This window comes from Carassius carassius, chromosome 41 (assembly GCF_963082965.1).
Source record: "Carassius carassius chromosome 41, fCarCar2.1, whole genome shotgun sequence".
In the NCBI taxonomy this organism is placed as follows: domain Eukaryota; kingdom Metazoa; phylum Chordata; class Actinopteri; order Cypriniformes; family Cyprinidae; genus Carassius; species Carassius carassius.
The window spans coordinates 14,870,561-14,893,242 of record NC_081795.1 but is presented as its reverse complement, the minus strand read 5'-3'; the positions used below and the strand labels follow the sequence as shown (position 1 = coordinate 14,893,242).

The 22,682-nt window shown below is 37.6% G+C and overlaps 1 protein-coding gene across 1 annotated transcript in view; it reads right to left on the bottom strand.

Moving 5' to 3' along the window:
* Positions 1 to 22,682, bottom strand: part of LOC132122826 (zinc finger and BTB domain-containing protein 16-A-like) — a 65,073-nt gene that overhangs the window by 13,322 nt on the left and 29,069 nt on the right. The window contains exon 4 of the mRNA XM_059533274.1: positions 17,886 to 17,972. Within this exon, the coding sequence (XP_059389257.1) occupies positions 17,886 to 17,972 (87 nt within the window). The remainder of the gene's footprint in view (positions 1 to 17,885; positions 17,973 to 22,682) is intronic.

The following is a 22,682-nucleotide window of genomic DNA, read 5'->3' as shown; positions in this document are numbered from 1 at the left end:
TTCTGTTATCTTTGCTTCATGGGGATTTTGGAAGTTCTTTTCAGCAGGATGTAAATGTCATGTGACAGATTATTCTGTGTTTGTCACAGTGTCTGGTCTGTGTATCCCTGGGTGTCCACTAGTGGTCTCACTTCCCCATATAGTCACCCCACTGCAAGTACTGCATTTCCCACACGTCTTTGTCTGGATTCATCACTGTTAATTGCACACCTGTTAATTGCACTCAACTGTTCCCACTTTCATTGTTTTCACCTGTCCATATATACCCTGTTTGTTTCTATCATTTTGATGGATTCATTGGTTTACTTCACCCTGCTTTTTCGTGTTCCCTAGTGTTTGTTGTGTTTCTTGTTTTGGACTGCCTTTCTGGATATTGACCTTTTGCCTGACTGGACTATGATTTTTGGATTCCCCTAATAAAACACTGCAACTGGATCTCTCTGTTTGTGTGTGCGATTCGTGACAGTGTTTAATCATTAGACTACTATGAAAAAAAAAACATTCTTTTTTTTAAATTATAAACAGTAATAATTTCCAGAATTATAATAAATACTAATAGGTTATATATATATTAGGACTGGGCAAGTTAACGCATTATTATTGTGCTAACGCATTAATTAATTAATGCAGACAATTATTTTATTGCACATTAACACAGTTTTTATTATAGTTATTTTTGAAATTCTGTTGCTCACTGGCTCTGAATACACATTCAGACAAACCATGAGTCACAGGAGGGGTGGGATGTTGATCAGTACTGATCTGAGATGGGTGGCATCACGCGTCTCAACCAATGAGAGCATCTGAGGTGGGCCTAACACCATGTCTACACCGGACGTGAACGGTGCGGCGCGACTATACAAAATACTATAGAACCCATTACAATCAGTGATGATGTCTATGTTGGATGCAACACTGCGTGACATGACAAATACCTGAAAGTAAACTGCTACCTTGTTCTATCTATGGCATACTAACACAAAGTCCAAATGATTTGCAATGGTCGCTTTGCCGTGTCAAGTGTGTGTGTATATATATAAATTCGTGGCTGTCATGAAAAAAGTAAAAAAAATAAAATAAATCACAATTTATTATAAAATTACAAAAATAACAATCAGAAATTATATAATAACATATATTATATGTTATAATAACATATAATGATGCTAATGTCGATGAACTCTGCGACCCCACTGGATTTCTCAGTCTCTTGTATCATTGTATCTTGCTATATGCTTCATGTTTTCACATGAGCCTTCTTCTGCCACCACCCCCACTTTCTCAAGGATTTCATTTGCAGATGACAAACCGCTGACCGCTCGTACTTGTTAATAATCGTTAGATTAGCCCTGTGTGACTCCACAGACAGTTGTGCCTAACGCCCCTGCACTGGAATGCATTGTACCTACTGGTATAATTTATCCAGCAGGCCATCTGGACAGTGAGGGGACAATCAGGTTTAGAGTATGAATGACCCGCTCAATTATTTACAAGTCCACAGGTCCACCTCTTATTCGGCTAATCTGTGTGACTCCTCTGGCTTTTAAAGCGCACTGCTGCTGAGGTGGCTTTTCCACAACACAAGAGTCTCAGCAGTCCCTCATTAAGACGCGGCAGCAGGATTTTGTGCACAGTTAATCATTAAAGACTCAAATCGCACACAATTACTGGACAATTAATAAATAGTTGGTGGAAAAAGATCAGAATGGTGACGAGACAGAGTTTCAGGGCCTACTTTTCTAGATCTGTACAATTGGACAGTAGTTGCAGCACTGTAGTACAGTTCACTTTGCCTGAATGGGAATACACTTGAATGAAGTTGAATCTTGGATGCATTCGATTCAGTAAATGTAGCTTTAGGGCTGTAACGATATGCGATATGAAACCGAAATCGTGATATGCAGGTTCACTAACCTGTCCTAATACTTTTAAGTCAGCAGTATGGCAACATTACGGCTACCCGGTGGAGAACAAGGATGGTAATTGTGTAGTTGACAAGACCCACACAATTTGCCGTAAGTGTTTCAAGAAGCTTCCCCAACCGGCCGGCAACACAACCAACATGCAGATGCATATCTTAAGGCACTATACCGACATCAGTTTAGCTCGTGCACAGAAAACAACTCAACAGCAGCAGCCTACACTGCCTAGTTTATTCCAAGCAAAGTTTCCAGCCAATTCAGATCGAGCACAAAAAATTACAGATGCAATTGGAATTTTTATGTCACTGCACCGTATATACGATGCTTTGCCCAAACTTTTAATCTGGCTGCGCAGAGAGGGATGGGCGTTCACCACATGTCCCGAATCCTCGGCAGAGTGAGGAAAGTGGTCACGTTTTTCCACCGCAGCACAACAGCTGCAGCTGTGTTGAAGGAGAAACAGGTGCTACACCTGCCCTTACACAAGCTGGTCCAGGATGTGGCTACTAGATGGAACTCGAGCCACGACATGCTCGAACGCTACCTTGAGCAGCAGGCTGCGGTTTTCTCTGCATTAACAGACAAGAGTGTCAAGAAGAACATTAAAGACATCGTCACTCTGTCTGATGATGATGTGAAACTAGCTGAGGACGTGGTCCAGGTTCTAAAACCTTTGAAAACCGTGACTACCCTCATGAGCACTGAGCAGATGCCAACTATTTCAATGATCGTGCCATTGAAACACAGAATCCTGGCCTCCATGAAGCACAGTGTCTCTGACTCAACAGTAGTGAAAGACATCAAAGCTGCTATTGCACGACTTCGAGGACAGATACCCTGATTCGGATAGGGCACTAATTCAGTTTCTTCATATGAGCACTGCACTCGACCCCCGTTTCAAATCTCTACCTTTCCTTGATGAGACCACCCATGACACAATCTTCAAGAGTCTGACTGAGAGAATTCTGGAAGATTGTTCACAGACTGTTCAGGTATTTGATTGTTTAAATATTAATATATTAAATTAAGTGCTGTGTAAATCAGTTAGGCTTATTTAATTAAGGTCAGTATTTAAATATAGTCAGATAAAAAATACTTAACTTTATTAAACTAACTTTGTGTAATTGTCCTGGTTTTCATATCCTCCATTGTGTCTAACATTATGTTGCAATTGTTCACAGATTGTTCAGGTATTTGATTGTTTTAATATTAATATATTAAATAAAGTGCTGTGTAAATCAGTTAGGCTCATTTAATTAAGGTCAGTATTTAAATATAGTCAGATAATAAATACTTAACTTTATTAAACTAACTTTATTTGTGTAATTGTCCTGGATTTCATATCCTCCATTGTATCTAACATTATGTTGCAAATGCAGTTGTGTAATGGATTTTGTCTGTTAGGGCCAGACTTCAACGGAAGAGCAATCAGAGATAGCCTCAAGCTGCAGTAACTGTCCTCCTCCAGCCAAAAGAGCACCAATGATGGCAGAACTGTTTGGAGATTTCTTTTCAATGGAACAGGCATCGTCATCATCCAAGCCTTTGTCTGCAGTGGTGGATGAGGAGTTGCAGCATTACAGAGCAGTGCAGAGCCTCTCATTGGAGTCAAATCCACTTATGTGGTGGAAGGACAACCAGAACCAGTTCCCCCATTTAGCCAAGTTGGCTAAAATGTACCTTGGAATTCCAGCCACATCTGTCACCAGTGAGAGAGTGTTTTCCACTGCAAAGGACATTGTCACAGCACAGAGAGCAAGCTTCTCACCAGATAATGTGGACATGATGGTGTTTCTGAAGAAGAATTGTCAACTCCCTTAAATCAAATCCCTCTTAAGAGAAAGAAGTTGTTATTTGTTTAATGTTTACTTACTTTTGTGGTTTACAGCACAGACAGTAAGCCTCAGTTACCTCAGTGCGCAAAAACATTAACCATTTTTCTTTGTAAATGTAAGATTGATTGAAGAAGAATTTTCAAAATGCTCGAATCATCTCCACTATGGACTTTAGTTCTGTTTGTTTTTCAACAGTATTTTATTACAAAGAAAACAGAAGTGTTATAGCTTTGGCTATATAGTTTAATTTACTTAGGTATATTGTTAATAATTTGCATAGTTAATATTGTTATTTGGTGTTCAGTTTATACAGGTTTTTCAAATGTTATTTAATGAAAATATATTTTTTGTTCCTCAAAATATCTTTTGAACTGTTTTGTCAACCCCCCCATAACCCCCCCCCCCCATATCGAGGTTTGTAATGTATCGTGGGTCAAAAATGGTGATGCGAACCGAATCATGGGTTTGGTGTATCGTTACAGCCCTAAGCTTAACTGAACTGATCTGAGAGAAAACAAAAATAAAATGGGTGGCACTGTATGGAGAACATATACAAAGAAACAATTATGACCTTGTCTCATGTAAAGGTGAAATAATCTTCTGAAATGCATTATAGGGCAAAGGTCTCTGAAGGTCTGAGTACTGAGAGGTTTAGAAAAAAATATAGCGAGAGAGAGAATGAGGAAAAGAGAAGTCTACAGCACTATGGGATGTCATAAAGGTATATTTCAGAAAGGTATTAAAGAATAGTAAACATTTATAAACATTTGCAAATGAAGAATAGTTTCCACTTTAGATTGGATACTGCAAAAACAAGAACAAATAATTAATAGATTATTTTTTAAGATGTGTATAGAGGTCTACACAACAAATAAAGACCAACAAATGAAGATCATATGAACGGAAAGTTTACTAACATCTGTTAGTATTTCAATAAATAAAGAAAACAAGGATGCACTTTCTGCCGTCTCAGTCTGTGAACTTGAGCACGCCACTTTGATACTCTGTGTATTTTTGCTTTATTACAGACATGAAAAATATATCTATAGAGAGTGAAACGTCAGTGTCACTGGAGTAACAATAAATTATTAAAACATTAATGCAGTATACTTGCTGTTTTTCCCTAACACAAGTTATTATATTTGCCAGTGCGCTGTGGCAAACTTTTTTTGCAGTTGAGCGCTTATTTGGCTATTTAAGAAATTAAATGGCTCATTATTATGATTTATATGGTTTATTAATAAAAGTGCGACTAATTGTCGACTAATACTTAAAATGAATAGCGATATTGATAATGAATACAGATATGAATACTGATAGTGGCCTTCAGCTCTTCTACATTATTGGGTCTGGCATATTGCAACTTTCTCTTCACAATACCCCATAGATTTTCTATGGGGTTAAGGTCAGGCGGGTTTGCTGGCCAATTAAGAACAGGGATACCACTGTCCTTAAACCAGGTACTGGTAGTTTTGGCACTGTGTGCTGGTGCCTAGTCCTGTTGGAAAATGAAATCTGCATCTCCATAAAGTTGCTCAGCAGCAGGAAGCATGAAGTGCTCTAAAACTTCCTGGTATATGGCTGCATTGACCTTGGACCTCAGAAAACAGTGGACCAACACCAGCAGATGACATGGCACCCCAAACCATCACTGACTGTGGAAACTTTACACTGGACCTCAAGCAACGTGGATTGTGTTCCTCTCCTCTCTTCCTCCAGACTCTGGGACCCTGATTTCCAAAGGAAATGCAAAATTTACTTTCATCAGAGAACATAACTTTGGACCACTCAGCAGCAGTCCAGTCCTTTTTTGTCTTTAGCCCAGGCGAGACGCTTCTGTTATCTTTTGGACAACTGTAGAGTCAGCAGTCTTCCCCATGATTGTGTAGCCTACAGAACTAGACTGAGAGACCATTTAAAGGCCTTTGCAGGTGTTTTTAGTTAATTAGCTGATTAGAGTGTGGCACCAGGTGTCTTCAATATTGAACCTTTTAACAAAATTCTAATTTTATGAGATACTGAATTGGAGATTTTCCTTAATTGTCAGTAATAATCATCAAAATTAATAGAAATAAACATTTGAAATATATCCGTCTGTGTGTAATGAATGAATATAATATACATGTTTAACTTTTTGAAAGGAATTAGTGAAATAACTTATTCTAATTATATGACCAGCACCAGTATATGTGATGTGCTGCAAGAGTGTCAGATGCTTATAATTACTGCATAATTATTCAGTAATGTTTCTAGGTTTAGTCAGAGAGGTGGCATTTGTTAAGTGTCATGGTAAAGGCCTGCAGGGGGCGCACTCTGTAACATCAACTAATGACGGTTTCCTCAAATGACCCCATCTCACAGCACGCTTCAATACATAAACCTGTCGCTGTGAGTCACGCTTCTGTCTGAACCATCTTAATGAGCAACATTTATACATTTTTGCATCTGACCTCAGTACTGTTTCCAACCAATGAGAATCAAGAATGCTTGATGTTGCTCTCCACATTAAGATAAGGAGTTTAATGACATTACAGAATGATTCAGATGCGGCCTTTTAATACTATGGCACCTAATTAAAGATATAAAACTACTAGAGTGGATAATGCAGCCTATTAAACTACAGAGGAATATACAAAAAGCCATACGTATTTGTCTTTTATCAGTCTATAAATCAATACAACTCATAGCTGATGTATTGACACAACACACTGTTTCTCACCCCAATCTGATCATCCTGCCAAGTAAGCCTTTTTAAAAAAGTTGCTGAGACCTTTTCAGAGCGGTAGAAAATTAATTCCTCATTGACATGCTGCCTCCCCCATTTTTCCCAGGCTGAAGAGGGCCGGCAACTGAAGGGAAACTCTGCTCCGGCCCCTCACTGTACAATAGAGAGTGGATTTGCCTTTCACACTGGTCAGTTGACCCTTTGACACCCGATGACTGCAAAGTTGTGAATTAGAATAAAGGCCAGAGACTTAATCCAATTCCCACAGTGGTACTAAGCGGAGTTCGAGATCACCAAACTTTTCTAAGAACCAGAAGCAGGTTTCTGTAACATTCTAGGAAGAAAAAGGAATTCAAAACTCTACTATCGCAACAATTCAGACCTGAGAGAAGCAGCATGTTGAACGTATGAAATGACACTGATGAAACACATTCTTAGCACATTCCATAAGATAACAACATAAAACCTGTGGGTGGGTGAATCTCATGAAACTGTCAATAACATGTCCAGGGCATATTTCAGCTTGCACTGCAACATTATTTTCATGACAATGAAGTATATGTGCTTCCCAATTGTCAACATGATGCAAAAGAAAAATTCTCACTTAATTATTTCTCACTTAACTGTTTTGCGTTCTATGAATGCTTCATTATTAACATTAGTATTATTAGTATTACTGTTAGTATTAGTAGAAGTAGTAGTAATAATAATAATAATAATATTTTTTAATTCACATTTCTAGGGAAATTACAGAAATCATGGTAGTATTTGTTTATTGCCTTTATGTTAAAGTATATAATAATAATAATAATAATACCGTAAAACTTCAAATAATAGCCGAGTCCCAAATAGACGCCTGTCTCTTTTAAACGCCTGGTGTGACGACAGGTTTGGGTAAATAAAGGCCGGTCTCAAATAGAGGCCTGGTCTGTTTCAAGCGTGGGAAAAGCTGGATACGGAGCGGCTGAAAAATTCCTTTAAGGTATGCTTGCGCGCGCGTGTGTGTGTGTGCGAGGGAGAAAGAGGAGATAATATATTTCATTGACTTCGGGATGTTATCCTTAGGTATGTGGCCTGACAGTAGCTTCTGATGGAAGTGAGGATCACCTTATCCATTGTTTCAAAGAGGAAGAGCCGTGCGCATCTGGGCGAGAGCTGTTAGTGCAAGCAAGGCAGGCAGAGTTAGCGGAGGCTGGAGAGAGAGAAGTGGAGGAGAGCGACGTGGAGGAGGAATTCGCCAATGAACTTGTAATTGAGGATCGCGGGGATGATGATAGTGATGAATAGAGTAATTTTCTTTCACATGATTGCAGTTGTTTTACAGGGTAGCCTTCATTCTTTCTTGTTGATATGTTTCGGGAAACAAGTTCATATGCTCGATGGATTTTAGCGGTAACTTCTATTGTTCTGCCCATTGCTGTCACATCGTTTCGTTTTTTATGCTGCCAATAATCTTAGACATTTCTTTCACTAAATTATTTGTTAAACACATTCGTTTAGGGGTAACTTGTATTGTTCTGCCCACATCGTTTCGTTTTTTATGTTTTTTTTTTTTTTTTTATGCTGCCAATAGCCAAAGACATTTCTTACATTAAATTATTTGTTAAACACATTCCAAATTAATTCTAAATAAAACGTAATATAATGTTGTAACCTCCTACTGTCATGCTTGAACATCTCAACACTAAATTAAAGGCCTGTCTCTTATAGACGCCTGTCTCAAATACAAGCCGGTGCAGTTCGGCGATTTGGGTAAATAGAAGCCCGGGCTATTATTTGAAGTTTTACGGTAATAATGACAATAATAATCATTATCATCATTTGATAATAATACTAATTTATTATAATACATAACTTTAATAGGAATACAGGGAATTACAAGAGTATTCAAAACATCTACTGTAGGCACACTGGATGAAAATGTTGGGGAAAATGTGCTTATTTTCACAAAAATAAATGTGAAAATGCAAATAAATGCGTAAAAAAATATTTTCTGATATAATGAAAGTCATATGTTACATTTTGCACTAAAATAATATTTCAGTCTATTTACTTTAAAATTTGATGTTTTATTGAATGCCATTTCTTTGTAATTATTTGTGAAATTTACTAGCAAATTTTGAGTGAAATTTTTTTTTTCTGTTTAAAATAGTAATTTTCCTTATGCAATATATATATATATATATATATATATATATATATATATATATTAGGGGTGTAACGATACGCGTATTCGTATTGAACCGTTCGGTACGAGGCTTTCGGTTCGTTACGCGGTACGCATTATGGACCGAACGGTTCGTTGGACTAATTAATTATATTTGGAAAATAAAAAAAATTGTGAAATATAATGATATGCGTTCAACAAGGTAGACCAATAACCCAAACGACGTAACAGGCAACGCCCCTGACACCCCCGAAGAAGAAAAAAACACCAACTTATATGTTTATGTCAGGCTACTCAGTCAGGCGGCAGGCGCTCGCTCACTCAGTACGCGCTGAAGGCTCGTTGCAAAATGGCCAATGCATTTAACAGACCAGAAATAGAAGATCCTCCAATAACCAACAGGTCTGGTGTTTGGGTGCACTTTGGATTCCCTGTAAGCTATAATGGTGATGGCAAGAGAGTGGTGGATAAAAAAACAACGATATGTCGCATCTAGGGTAGCCTACACCAGCGGGAATAGAAAAAAAAAAAAAACACCAGCGGGAATACTTGAAACATGACAACTCATTTACGCCGACATCACCTTAGCGTGTCAGTATCTGGGAAAAGACGGAAAAAAGGAGAAACATACACGCATGAAAACTATCCCCGCAGCATTTAGACAGACATTTCCAACGGATTCAAACAGGGCAAAAGACATCACCACGGCGTTTGGTAGGCTACATTTACGTTATAGCCGCGGATATGAGACCTTACTATTTACCATTCATTCTATCATCACCATTATAGCTTACAGGGAATCCAAAGTGCACCCAAACACCAGACCTGTTGGTTATTGAAGGATCTTCTATTTCTGGTCTGTTAAACGCATTAGCCATTTTGCAACGAGACTTCAGCGCGTACTGAGTGAGCGAGCGCCTTACTCTGTAGTGGAAAACGTAGGTTTTAAGAACATGCTTAATGTAATTGAGCCCTGTTACAATATTCCTTCACGAGCCCATTTCAGACAGACCGTAATTCCTGCTTTGTTCCAAAAAACATAAGCCCTATAGAGAACCAATTGAGTAAAAACACACTCAATATAAAGAGTTATAGAGTTCCATATAAAAAGTTACATCTTTGTATTTGTTCATAACTAATATAACATTTTCATTTTTTTTTATAAGGAGCTGTTTTTGTTTTATACAGTATGCTGCTAAGAAAACACCATAGAAGATGGGTAAAGAATAGCTCCATCATTGTTCAATGTAAAAAAAAAAAAAACATACTTTGTTAGTTTTAATAAATAAAACATTTTTTAAAAATCAAGGAAATTTATCTGCCAATTTTTTCTTTTTGCTGTATCTAAAACGTTCCGAACCGTACCGAACCGAACCATGACACCAGTGTATTGTATCGAACCGAACCGTGAATTTTGTGAACCGTTACACCCCTAATATATATATATATATATATATATATATATATATATATATATATATATATATATATATATATATATATTATTGGTGGGCCATTATCGGCGTTAACGTGCTGCGTTAACGTGAGACTCTTATCGGCCTAAAAAGATGCACAGGACAGTTGACGGGCCACTGCTATGCATCGTCACAAAAGCTTATCTTTTTCACGTGTTTTTAAGCCTTACCGCTTGTCGATTTAAACATTAAAGCATCCAAACACAAGACGCAGAAAAGCTGAACAGTAGATGGTTACTCGCTCGCTGTGTTCGGTGCGCACACAGAGACTGAACCGAGCTCTCTTCTGCGAAGTTCTCCTCGAAGTCCCTCCTGCACCTGAACGAACAAATACAAATCGCAGTTTGAACGAGCAAAAAGATGTGAAAGAGCCCAATTCAGTACTCGTGGTGTTCTGGTGTTCAGGGCTCACGCAGAGAAAGGCATCTCAAAACGCTTGAACATCGAATTTGATTATTTTTGCTCTTGTGCTGACAAATACATACAAAATATGTCCAAATATCAGACATCCCAAGTCTCCCGGATAGTGAAAGCGGCTCCCTGAGACCCGCAAATTAGTTAAAATCTCCCGGAATCTAGACCAAGCGAGCAAAAGCGCGCATGCGAAACAGATACTGTGTTTCAAACCGTGTAGCGTACGCACGGCAGAGAGGGAGAGGGAGCGAGAGACCTTGCGTGTGTGTGCTAATGTGCGTGTGTGCGAAGCGCATGTAAGACAGAGAGCATCCTGATTGGCCTGTTTCTGCAAATCAACCAATCAATTGTCAGTGTGGGCGGGCTTTTATCTCTTGTCCTGAACAAAATTAAACAGTTAGATCTATCTAGAAACAGGAGCACCATTGGAGAGGGAGAGTGCAACAAAACAAAAAAAGTAGAAGACACATTTTACGGCAGACTACACGAAAGTGTACCCCTGTCTTATAGGTGTCAAACATAATGACAGTCTTGCTCAAGCATTGCCCATGGAGGGTTATATGATTGCAAAAGGCATGTTGAGATGAGTTGACAAGTTTTATTTCATCTGCATATTATTCAGGCTACTTGCCAAGGCTACATGAAAACAACCAACTCCTTAGACCTGTTTAAAGTTGCAATGGAAAATAAATAAAAGCAGTTTACATAAATTGTATAAGCAGATTATATAAATAGTAAAAGTAATCTACATATTTAAACATAATTAACGAATAATTACATAGGCCTATAGCTTATAGAAATAATATTTTATGCTTTTATATCTGTTAGGGACCACAACGTGTTAGGGAGGCTAAGCCCAGGGAAGGCTGCTCCAATATAACTCAGTTCTCCCATTCAGATAGGCAAAGTCTCACTAAGAAGGTGACTACAGCTGAGATGTATGTCCTTCCTTTTTTGGGGGGGGGGTACCTCCCTGAAATGACTTTTTGCAGGTTGGGATGTCTGAAATATCCACCTTGGAAATTATGCTCGAAAAAACTGTCAGTTATTTCTTAAGTGAAAGTAAACAGTTGAGGAAAAAAATGGGATGTGTATTATATTGGATGCGTTCATCGTCTCTTAAAGTGACTGCGCCTAATTTAGCTACTGGCTGCTGTAATGTTAATCCAAGAAAATGAAAATGAAAATCACTCACTGCTCTGGACTGAATTACTTTGTAGTTTTAACAGTCAAACAAAAAATTATTCAGACACCAGATATATTTTTGATATATATAGCAAAACTGTAATAATGTGAGAAATGTTGAAGGTGTCTGAATAAATGTAGGTTTGATTGAATATGTAAGAAGAATGTATATATATATTATTTTTGTTTTTTATTTTTATTTTTTAGGGATGAAATGTGACCTGAATAGGACCACGGCAGGTTTTGTGAAACATACAAAAGGAAAATGCTCCTATTGTGAATCAGTTCATCAAGACACATGAAAGAAGCCAATGCTTTTATGCTTTTATATCAAAAAGGCTGTATGATGTGACCATTGACTTGGCCAGTTAAGTCAATGAATACAAAGAAATGTTTGGTTAAAAAAAAGGCCACTGTGAGAAGATGTAAACATGACAGCTATATAAACAAGCACAACAAATACATCTAATCTCTTTATCTCAGAACAAACTGGGTAGATTCACCTGCTCTGAGCTAATTCTGTGAAAAGGAGGTTCTTTCTGATAAAGACACAGAGACATGTTGTGAAATCCTATTACTTTTGAGGCTAGGAATCTGGTTGGTTTTGTGAGCGAGACTGAAAGGGTACATAATAGTGAAAAGATGAACCTCAGGTATCCATATCAAGATATTAATTTTAATATATCTTAAAATTAATCTAAAGAGGATTTAATTCACCAAAATCAAATATCTACATCTCCAAGCAACCAGCAGAGAGCTGAAATGTTAATCCCAGAATCCACAAACGAGTCACTTCTTGTTTTTCCCCTTTTGTGTCTGTCCAAAAAAAAAAAAAAAACATTCCCACACAGAGAATCAGTCTAATTTACATTGTAAACGACACAAAAAGCCTGCAGTTTAAATCAGCTCTTCTTAAAGATCTCCACAAACATCTCCAGTATCTAATTACATACTAACTACTAACTTTTGAATAGAGATACTTACAATATAGAAATCCTGCTGCGCTGACTCTCTTGGCTCGTGAAAGCTCATGGACACAGGGAATCACAGCTGGAGAAACGCATGTGAATATGTGCTTTTCCAAACAATGAGTGACTTAGCAAAAACTGTGGACACCCCATGATGCCAGGAGTATTTTATTCTGCCTCCTTATGGGCCGAAAAAGACATCTCTGTATTGAAGTTCTAGCATAATAGGAATTAGTCACTGTTGGCATGCTGGGAAATCTGCAGCACCACTGAGACAATCAGTCTAAGCTGAGCCGGTGGGGGGGGGGGTAAAGTCTTGCTGAGGTCTAGCCTATATAACCTGTATAGTTACAGACGGGTCATGGTAGAAAAATTTATTTTTCTACATCAGTGGACCACTTTTATGGACATGGATACACTACTTGTACAGTATTGTTTTTTTTGTTGTTGTTGTTTTTTTTTCATCAATTTTTCGCAGTCGAAATGCGAAAAAAAAAAACTGAAATTGTGTCCACAAATTGAGATTTTCTTTCCACAAATTACTAATTACTAAACCACATATTACTATTCATTTATTCCCACATTTTAGGTTAATTGTAACCACGTTGTAATAATTTGTTTTCCAAAATGAGGGAAAAAATAAATAAGTCAAGAGAACAAATTAATAAATCATGGAAACAAATTCATAATTTATGAATACATAGTTTTTTTATTCCTGCATTGCGTAACATTTGATGGATTCTTGTCCATACGATTTTAGTAAGCAAAATAACTAAATAAATAAATTATTAATTAAAACAAAAAATTGGGCACCATAAAAGTGGTCCATGAATGTGAGAAAAACATTCTTAGAATTTTTTTTTTTTTAATGATTCAATTGATATATTCTATTTGTTTATGATTTAGACTGGTTTGATTCTTCTGATTGAGTTTTTTTCTGACTCAATGATTCAGTTGCTTACAAACTTTTTTTACAAGCTTTTCAGAGAATGACGGCTTAATTTCTTTGTTTTCCCCACAAAGCTCTCATACGGCTTCAGAAGTGTTGGAATGTAAAGCACAAGTCATATGGACCATTCATGAAACTTTTATATTTTTGTATTAAGTTTTGAAAGCTCTAGTCCCCAATAATTTTCATGGAAAAGTGCGCTCAGGATATTCCTCAAAAATTCACCTTTTTCGCTCCACACAAGAAAGAAGCTCATACAGGTTTGGAACGATCCTAAAAACCACAGCATGTGTGTGTCCAAGAAAAACACATGTGTTATCATAAAGAGCTACTGTAAATGATTCCATTAAAATGTATCAGAGTCACAAGAGCTCAAATGCATTTTACTAAATATAACCGGTTAGATTGGTGTGTGTGGACTCTGACACATTGGCTACACCTCAGATGACCCCAGCGATTCGCTCGACTGCAAAGTGAGAGGCAGACGGGCTAATCTAGCAAAGTAAGGAAGGCTCTGCTTAATAATTAATGCAACAAGAGATACATTGCTCTTGTTTAACCACTGTTTATTCTGTGGGCCAAATCGCTGAAGTCACAACGTGTTCCCAGTGAGTAATTCCACTGTGCCCTCACTCAAACTGTAGACTTTTAGGAAATCTGACGTCATAAGCACATAAGACAGATGGACAAGTGGTCGTTCCTCAGACCAAAATCGTTTAAAGGCAAATTGCTTCTATTCCGGTCCCAAATAAAACACCTTTAATAACATTTTATTTTTGCTCTGCAAAGGATGCGATAAAGTGCCTCTCCATCGGGAGGGGAGAAGAGGAAAAGGCAAGCTGCAATGTGCTGGCCTGCTTTCCAGCCTGCCCGCCAGTGCGTCGGTCCTGAGACACTATTGAGTTTTATTTTAGGAGGCTTTTAAGTAGGTCAGCTCTCTAGTAGGTCTCATCTATGACAGCACAGCGGCTGAGTGTAAACAACAGCACATGATGTTGTTTGTCTCTTGTTCTGTCCTGGCACCAAATGCCACCAGCCCCCCACCCCCCCCTTATCCGGCCCCTATCCCACGGGTCTCCAGCAATCCTCTTTTCCATTTGCAACCCTAAAAACCTCAAAAAACCAGGCCGTTCCCCTTTGACATTCTTACATATGCTGGCATTCGAAGACAATTGTGTTGTTTAAAGCCTGAGTCAGAATTAATGCTCAAATGCAAGAAAAAACTGGCTAGGAAAAATAAAATTAACTCACCAGATGGCTGTATAATGCTATGATGAAATATAACATGGTTCTTCTGACCCTTGCATAAGTAACTGACAATTCAAATCAAACCATCTACTAAAAATTATGTGCAATATATCAGTGCCTTGTTGGTTGTCAGGCAATATAAGATATTTATTATTATTAATATTATTATTTAATTTATCAGTCATTTAGATATTCAATTCTCCATTATATTCCATTTTAGCTTTAATCTTACACTCAAAGTTAATGTTTAAAAACACAAATAATTTAATAGCAATGTTTAATCTACTAAATACTGTATAATCAAAATACTGTTTATTACAATGGTGTCTTGCCTAAATTCACTTTCAGCATTCATACTGATTTTATTGTTTATTTTTTTTAATTTAAGCAAAATAGTATCAAATTTTATTAGTGGCTACTTATAACTGTAATAGACAAGAAAGAAAAAAGCACAACTGACACTTTTATTTATTTATTTATTTATAATATATATGTATTTTTTATTACTAATAATAATCCGGAGTTTATATAAAATGCCTGGTTTTTATTTTCCTTTGAAAATAGAAAATATTAAAAAAATATGACAAAACAAACAGAAAAAGGGCTCTTGAAACAATTTTTTTAAAGCAACTTTTAAATATGTAATTAATTTGATTAAAACTTGAATCAGTTTATAGCCCTATATATTTTTTGAAAAAATTATAATGGAAAAAAGGGGCCATAGCAGGTAATAATATTAATAATAATAATCTATCAGTTGGTAAATTCCAGTGTCATCGGCCTAGAAATGAATTTTCTTGCCTAGTTTTTCTTCACCGTCTGAGTTTTCACACAGGAATGCCATCTCGGCTTCATCGCATAAGTGATCGCATAAGTGATGACAACGTCCCTCACTTTGCTCTGAGTGAGTGATGGCCGGAGCCCAGCAGTAAAAAGGTACGAGGTATGTCCTTCCCTCCTCCTAACTTAATGTGCTGCCAAACTGAAATGGAGAATGGGATGTTTACAAGTTTGGGAGAGAAGGTATAAAATTCTGGGCATCGTTAACACCACCTCTATGTCGACATGCATTAAGTATTTATACAGTGTGTGCCACAGCGAGTTACAGTTACATGCCAACGTTTTAGAGAGGGTTATCATCTTTCTCCCTGCGGAACACAGGCGACAGATATTGCACCCTCATTGAAGTAGCAACATACCCTACTGTAAAAACAACACAAATATATTACAGAGTCCTGATTCGGACTATGAGCTGGCTGCCATGGAAACATTTAGCACCTCAAATCCACGCAGATGACAAAAGTATGGCACCTTGTTTTAATTAGGACTCAACCTTTAAATAGACTCAACATGTGGATCATTAGCCCCATGAAACGCTTTTATACCAAGAGAGCAAATTAATTAGTGCAGTCTGGAATACCTGTGAAAGACTGTATCGTCTGACGGTCGTCTCATCAGCCAATAAGTAACAGAAGTACAGGTAGAAAATAATGGTTATATAGGACAAAGTATAGAGATTGGTCTGAAGTGGCCACTTCAATTACAAATGTCATTGAGTTAGATAAAGTATAAAAACAAATTATGTTCCAGTGTGTCTGCAAACTAACTTCACTTAACTTACAGTAATGTGTCTATTTTTTATCATTTCAACTCTAATAAACATCTTTTTTTGTGAAATATTTTGAATGAAGTGTGCTTGAGTTATCATCCTATACATCTAATGAATTCCACAGTATTTTGTTTTAGTTTTTTTACAGCGACATTCAGATGATTTTAATCATGGCTTCAGTGTCCAGTTTCTTTATGGGATCTGCATTTTGTCAACTTTTATTAATATAAATAGTGGAGTGATGCAGGAAATGTCACAAGCTGGACTCAAACTAGCATTCATACATCTATCTGTTAAGCCCCAAAAATTTCCCCCAAAAGTAAATCATTCACACATTAAAAAAAAAAGTCTGAATAGACTTCTGTGTAGAATAGACTGAAAATTAAGTCATTATTCCCTCCAGTGAGCAGTTAACCTACAAACTTCTGTCACCTGATCACTTATTCAGTGAGATGAACTCATGAACCAATCAGTTCAATATGTGAATGAATAGTTTCAGCCTGATTTGTGAGCCGAATCAGCTGGTTCATTGAAACTAGATCAAAAGAATGATTTGTTTGTATTAACCAGCTCTCAAAATCAACTCACTGAATCAAAGATCCAGTTGCAATAGTTCTCAAGAGAACAGCTCACTGGAGGCGAAGATGATTTAGTCTGGCTGTTCCTCACACAAAGCTATCATATGGCTTCTGAAGACTTGTAATATAACACATGAAAAACAACAGGTTAAGTAAATAATGACAGGATTTTCATTTTAATTAGACTATAGTATCACGCCTATGTACATGCTCCAATGTGTCCTGACAGAGTACACTCAGGCATGCAGCAACAAAAACAAGTTTACACTCAATATATCATCCCATGACAACCCCTATCAGAGCTCACTATTTACCTCATCTAAAATCTGATTATTAAAATGTCTGTAGCACCACTGAAACCAAACCTTACAGTAATCAGATGTCAGTAAATATGAATATTTGACAGGAGGGTGGCAGCTGAGCACTGTTGGCGTGTTAATGATCGTGCCAGAGCGCTGATGACTCACAGGCTCTGGTAACTCAGTACAGTCGCTCTAACAAATGTACGTGCCATGTTTAGACAAAGTGATGGAGATTGGTGAAACATGGCACTGCTGCTGTGCCAAAGCGGTATGTCACCCTGCCCTGTAACAACACATATTATTGGCTGAAATTGTAGAGGGCACCGAAACCTTCCCTGCTGAATTATAGAAGACCATCAGAATGGAGTTTTGATAAGGTCATAAACATGATTGCTTCTGGTACATGCATGACGCATCTGCACTTTACTGTTGTTTTTTTCCCCACTGTGGTTAACTAAGGTGATTTAGCGAAATGGTTTGTGGTTAGATGAGGCAACAATGGTCCTACCTGTGTGAGTCTGCCGATGGGCTTCCAGGGCGTCTTCCTTGGAAAACTGAGCTCCACATTGATCACATACTAGAGCTTTTGGTCCAGCTAGAAGAAAGAAGAGTACAATAAAAGAAAATACCAGTCGGCTGATAGCTTTATTAGAAACAACAATTTTAGTTTTATAGTACAATTTAAAATTATTCTTGTTAGTAGTAGTAGTAGTGTTTAGTATTATTAGTAGAAGTCATTTTAGTGTGTGTTTGTATATGAAGTTACAGTTAGTGCAGTTATTAAAACTGATGAAAGCATTATTATTATTACAGTATTTATTCATATTTTGAATTAGCCTTTATCTTTCAGGTTTCTTTTTTTCAGGTTTTAGTAATTTTGTTATAATATTTATTTTTATTTTTATTTCAGTTTTAGTTTTAGTACTTTAGTTTAAACATATCAGTTAGTTGCCAAGGCTTAATTTCAGCCTTAATTTTATTTCAGCTTTATTTCACTTACCGAAAAAGATTATGAGGAGTTTTAATTTTAATTAAGCCATTGAAACATTAATACAAGGAACAAAATCATGAATTCGCAAATCTATAATGTAAAATTAAGAACATATTACATTATAAACCTGTACACTGAACAAATGTCATTGACAGAAAGCACTATAAGGACGGTAGTGTTGATCTGTCAAGTATAACCTACTTTTTTTAAGCTTATGTTTAAAAAATCAAACCATAAATTGAACTGAAAAGAAAACAGAAACTACGCCAAAGGCTGAAATTGTGTTATTTCAAAGTATGAGATGTTTTTGACATTAAACATCATTCACCCCCACCCCCCACCCCCACATATCAGCAGGGTAGCATACTGTCCCTTGACAGAATCAAAGAGATGTTCTTATCTACAAGAGCTGGCAGCTTTCTCTTGTCTTGTCTTGATAAAAAAGCGTAAACCATAAGCCGAGGCAGAACAGACAGCAACATGTCCTAAAGGATATTAAAGCGCTTTGTATCTTCAGACTGATTTATGACATGTACAATGAGTCTCTTCTTACAAACAACACACTATACCCATTTTTTGTGTTCATAGAGATAACAGTAATAAATGATAATCAAATAACAGGGAAGGTCATATCAGGTTGACGGACCCTCAGGCAGGTACTGCTTAAGTTTTCCTGTAAAAGCAGGTGATTTAGATCAACCATAATTCATTTATCAATGCTGAGGTTGTTTCTTCAGGATGAATCTCACAAAGCCTGTCAAGCTGTTACATTAAAATATACCAGTAGTTAAAAGTTTGGGATCAGTAATATATATATATATATATATATATATATATATATATATATATATATATATATATATATATATATATATAAATATATAAATATTTATATATTTTTGAAAGAAATCTCTTATGCTGACCAAGGCTGCATTTATTTGATTAAAACAACAGTAAAAACAGTAATATTGTGAAATATTATTGCAATTAAAATTAACTGTTTATTTTCATTTTAATACATTTTGAAATGTAATTTATTCCTATGAACCATTACCTATGTCTTTAGTGTGAACTGAAAGTTCAAAAGAGCAGCATTTATTCGAAACAGGAATCTTTTGTAACATTATAAATGCAGTCAAGGCACAAGAAGTTAATTAAAATATAAATACAATAAATAAATACAATACAATATAAATAAATAAATAAATACTATTTCCATTCCCATTATAATTACTGTAATACATATTTTACTCTTGAATCTGTTTGTAATTATGATTCTCATTAAATTCTAATTAATGTATTACAAAAAAATCACCTTGTCTGGACATAAATAATTACTGGGAGTTGTACATCATGCACTACCATTACATATAATTAAATTCAAATAGTGTATCATTGTTATTTTTATTTTTTTTGATTAGGTTTTTTTTTTTTTTTTTTACATTATGTTAATGTGAATGATAATTATTCACATTAAAATAATGAGAAGGGGTGAGGGCTGCTTAATTATTATGAAAATAATGTCACAACACACCAAAAAAAATCGTAATGGTTTTAAAAATAAGCTATGCAAAATTCACACCATTAAGACATCATTAAACATATGAATTACCTGCACAGATGGAAACACATATACAAGGTGTACAAACGCACACACACAGAAAGAAAGAAAAGAATCATTTAACCCAGTTGCAACCAGCAATCCTTAATAACTGGACTTAATAACTGTTCTGATGGCCATCAACCGCCTGAGGGAATCCATCTATTAATAGTATTAGATCCACCTGTGGAGGTGCTGGCCCATTATGAAGTAGGACAGGATGTTTCCATCACTTCAGAAACACTCTCAATAAACTACACACACTGAACAAGGAGAAATGGCCGGCTGATGTTGCTTTTTCTGAACAATTCATGAGGGACAAGACCTTAAAAGTGAAGTGAACAATGTCTTCGGTTCACCACACATAACTTGGACAAATCTACAACTATGGCTTCTGCTAGAAGGTTTTTATTATTTCCTGCATACTTCATACCTCAGACTCAGACTCAAAAAAAAAAAGAAATCAATAAAATCCAAATGTATATTGACCTTCGGCTCATCAAGTATCTATTTTCACTCAGCTGGCCTAAAATGGCTTTATTATGACTCATTAAAGCACCCACAAGCTTCATGAAGTCAGCCAGCTAGTGCCTAAAATTAGCCTCTTTCCACACACACTTTCTCTTCATTCCTTCTGGACGACAACCATAGCCCTTTAAAATGTAAAAATTTACTCATTTACAGAATCATTACAAACCACACTCAAAAATACTTTGATGGTGTGACTCATCAGCACCAGCGTAAATTACGCCTCTGAGAACATTTCTGAAGCGCATGAATGAAAATGCAGTGTTTTCCATTTATTTTTGTCTTATTAGCAAAAGATAGTAGCTACAGTTCAGGTCTTGCTTTACAACCGCAATGTTTGGGTCTCAAAATCTAGTGAGCTACCAACTTAGACAGCATTTCTGTGAATCACATGTCATTTCAGCATATCTAATTTGTCCTGTTTTGACGCAGCGGTGATACAGGATTCTCTCTTGCAAACTCTTCCAAAAGCTTGCCGCACATTTACAAATCACAAAGCAGATCCCACATTCAACAGGCTTGTGTTCTGTTTCAGACGGCACATTTTTCACTGTACTGCCCATGAAAAAACAGCCCAACAGCCTCCAGACTGGCTGCAATCACCTTCCATTAAAACACTTAGTCTGGCATACAAAAATAAGATTCAATCTCGTGCTGAATACCAAATTAGAGCATTAGAAAACAAGGGCTTCTGCTACTTGGCAACCGTTGGGATGTAAAGCAGCAAAATCCAATGACAGGCCAGAAGATCTAGGGATTTTATGCGCTATAAAGACTGAATTCGATTTTTATTTTTATTTTCCCCTTCCCCATTTGCAAATTAAAGACTCAAGTTAACAACCATAAATTGTAAATGTTTGGACATCAACACTGAAATAATGTTATTTATCTTGTAATTTGCAAGAGTATGCTGAATAATAGGTCACAATGAAAAACATCATTAAAAATGGAGGCACAAAGGCCATAATATTAAAGCAGCTCTATAAATAAACCCAGTGGTTTAATGTCCATTAGAAACAGCCTTCTGTCAGTCTCTGTGACAAAGTACAAAGAAAGGTAATTTATTAGCATGCTGACATCCATCAGTCTGTGAAGTATGAGTGTTGAAATCCACCTGTTCCCTTTCAGTCAGTCACTCTCGACGCCACGTCGGTGACCGACGAATATGGGATATCGCCTCGATAGACCAATCTACTTTGAGTGTAAACTAAACGAGCCAATGCACATTGGCATGCAATTATTGCATCCAGCTGCCGCTGATCACTGCGTGAGTATAAGAGGGCAGCAGGTGCAATGCATACCAGCTTTTCGCTTCGGAGCCGAGCGTTAGTATCGCTCTGCTCAACTGTGTCTGCTGTGAACTACGAGTTCAGCACGCTCTCGGAAGCTTCGTGTGTTGGCGAGACGGCGCTTCAGCGGCGGTCGTTCCTGTGTCGAGTGGATTGCACACTTCAGGCTGCACTACCCCTGTCGTGTTGCAAACGGTCAATTCCCCTGTGCGCCTCAGCACTAAAAGAGCATTTCCTAAAGAGCAAATTTCTCTAAAAGAGCTTCACGGGTGCGTCTTTGTAAAGACGACGGATCGTCCTTATAAGGATGCCGTTTCACCCGTGTGTTTCTGGGTGCGGTCGTTACCTGGCAACCAACACTCCTCTTGCACCTCTGGTGGAGCAACCCACGAAACGCACTGGGCCCTCTACAGCGAGCGTACCAGTGGTATCCATTGGGCCTCCCCCCGACTGGATGTCGATTTCAGCATCGGAGGGAGAGCTGTCGGACGAAGATTCGGCTGCGCTGCCGCCCTCTGGGACGGTGGCAAGGCCTGAGTCGGACCCCGAAATGTCAGCTATGCTTTCCCGGGCCACCGAGAGGGTAAGGCTTGAGTGGAATCCTCCACCGCGTCAGGTCACCGCGTCCGAAGGTCACCGCGAGTTCGATGGGTCGTGCGATGTCCACATTAGTGATCCAGGAGCGCCATCTCTGGCTGGGTCTGGCAGACATGAGGGACACCGACAAGGTCCGGTTTCTCAATGCCCCTGTGTCTCAGACCGGCCTCTTCGGCGACAGAGTCGAGAACTTGGCCCAGCAAGTCTCGGCTGCCCAGAAGCAGACTGAGGCGATCCAACACATCCTGCCCTGGCGGGCAGCTGCTGCCTCTGCCCGCCGGCCGCTGTGCACCAGCCTGC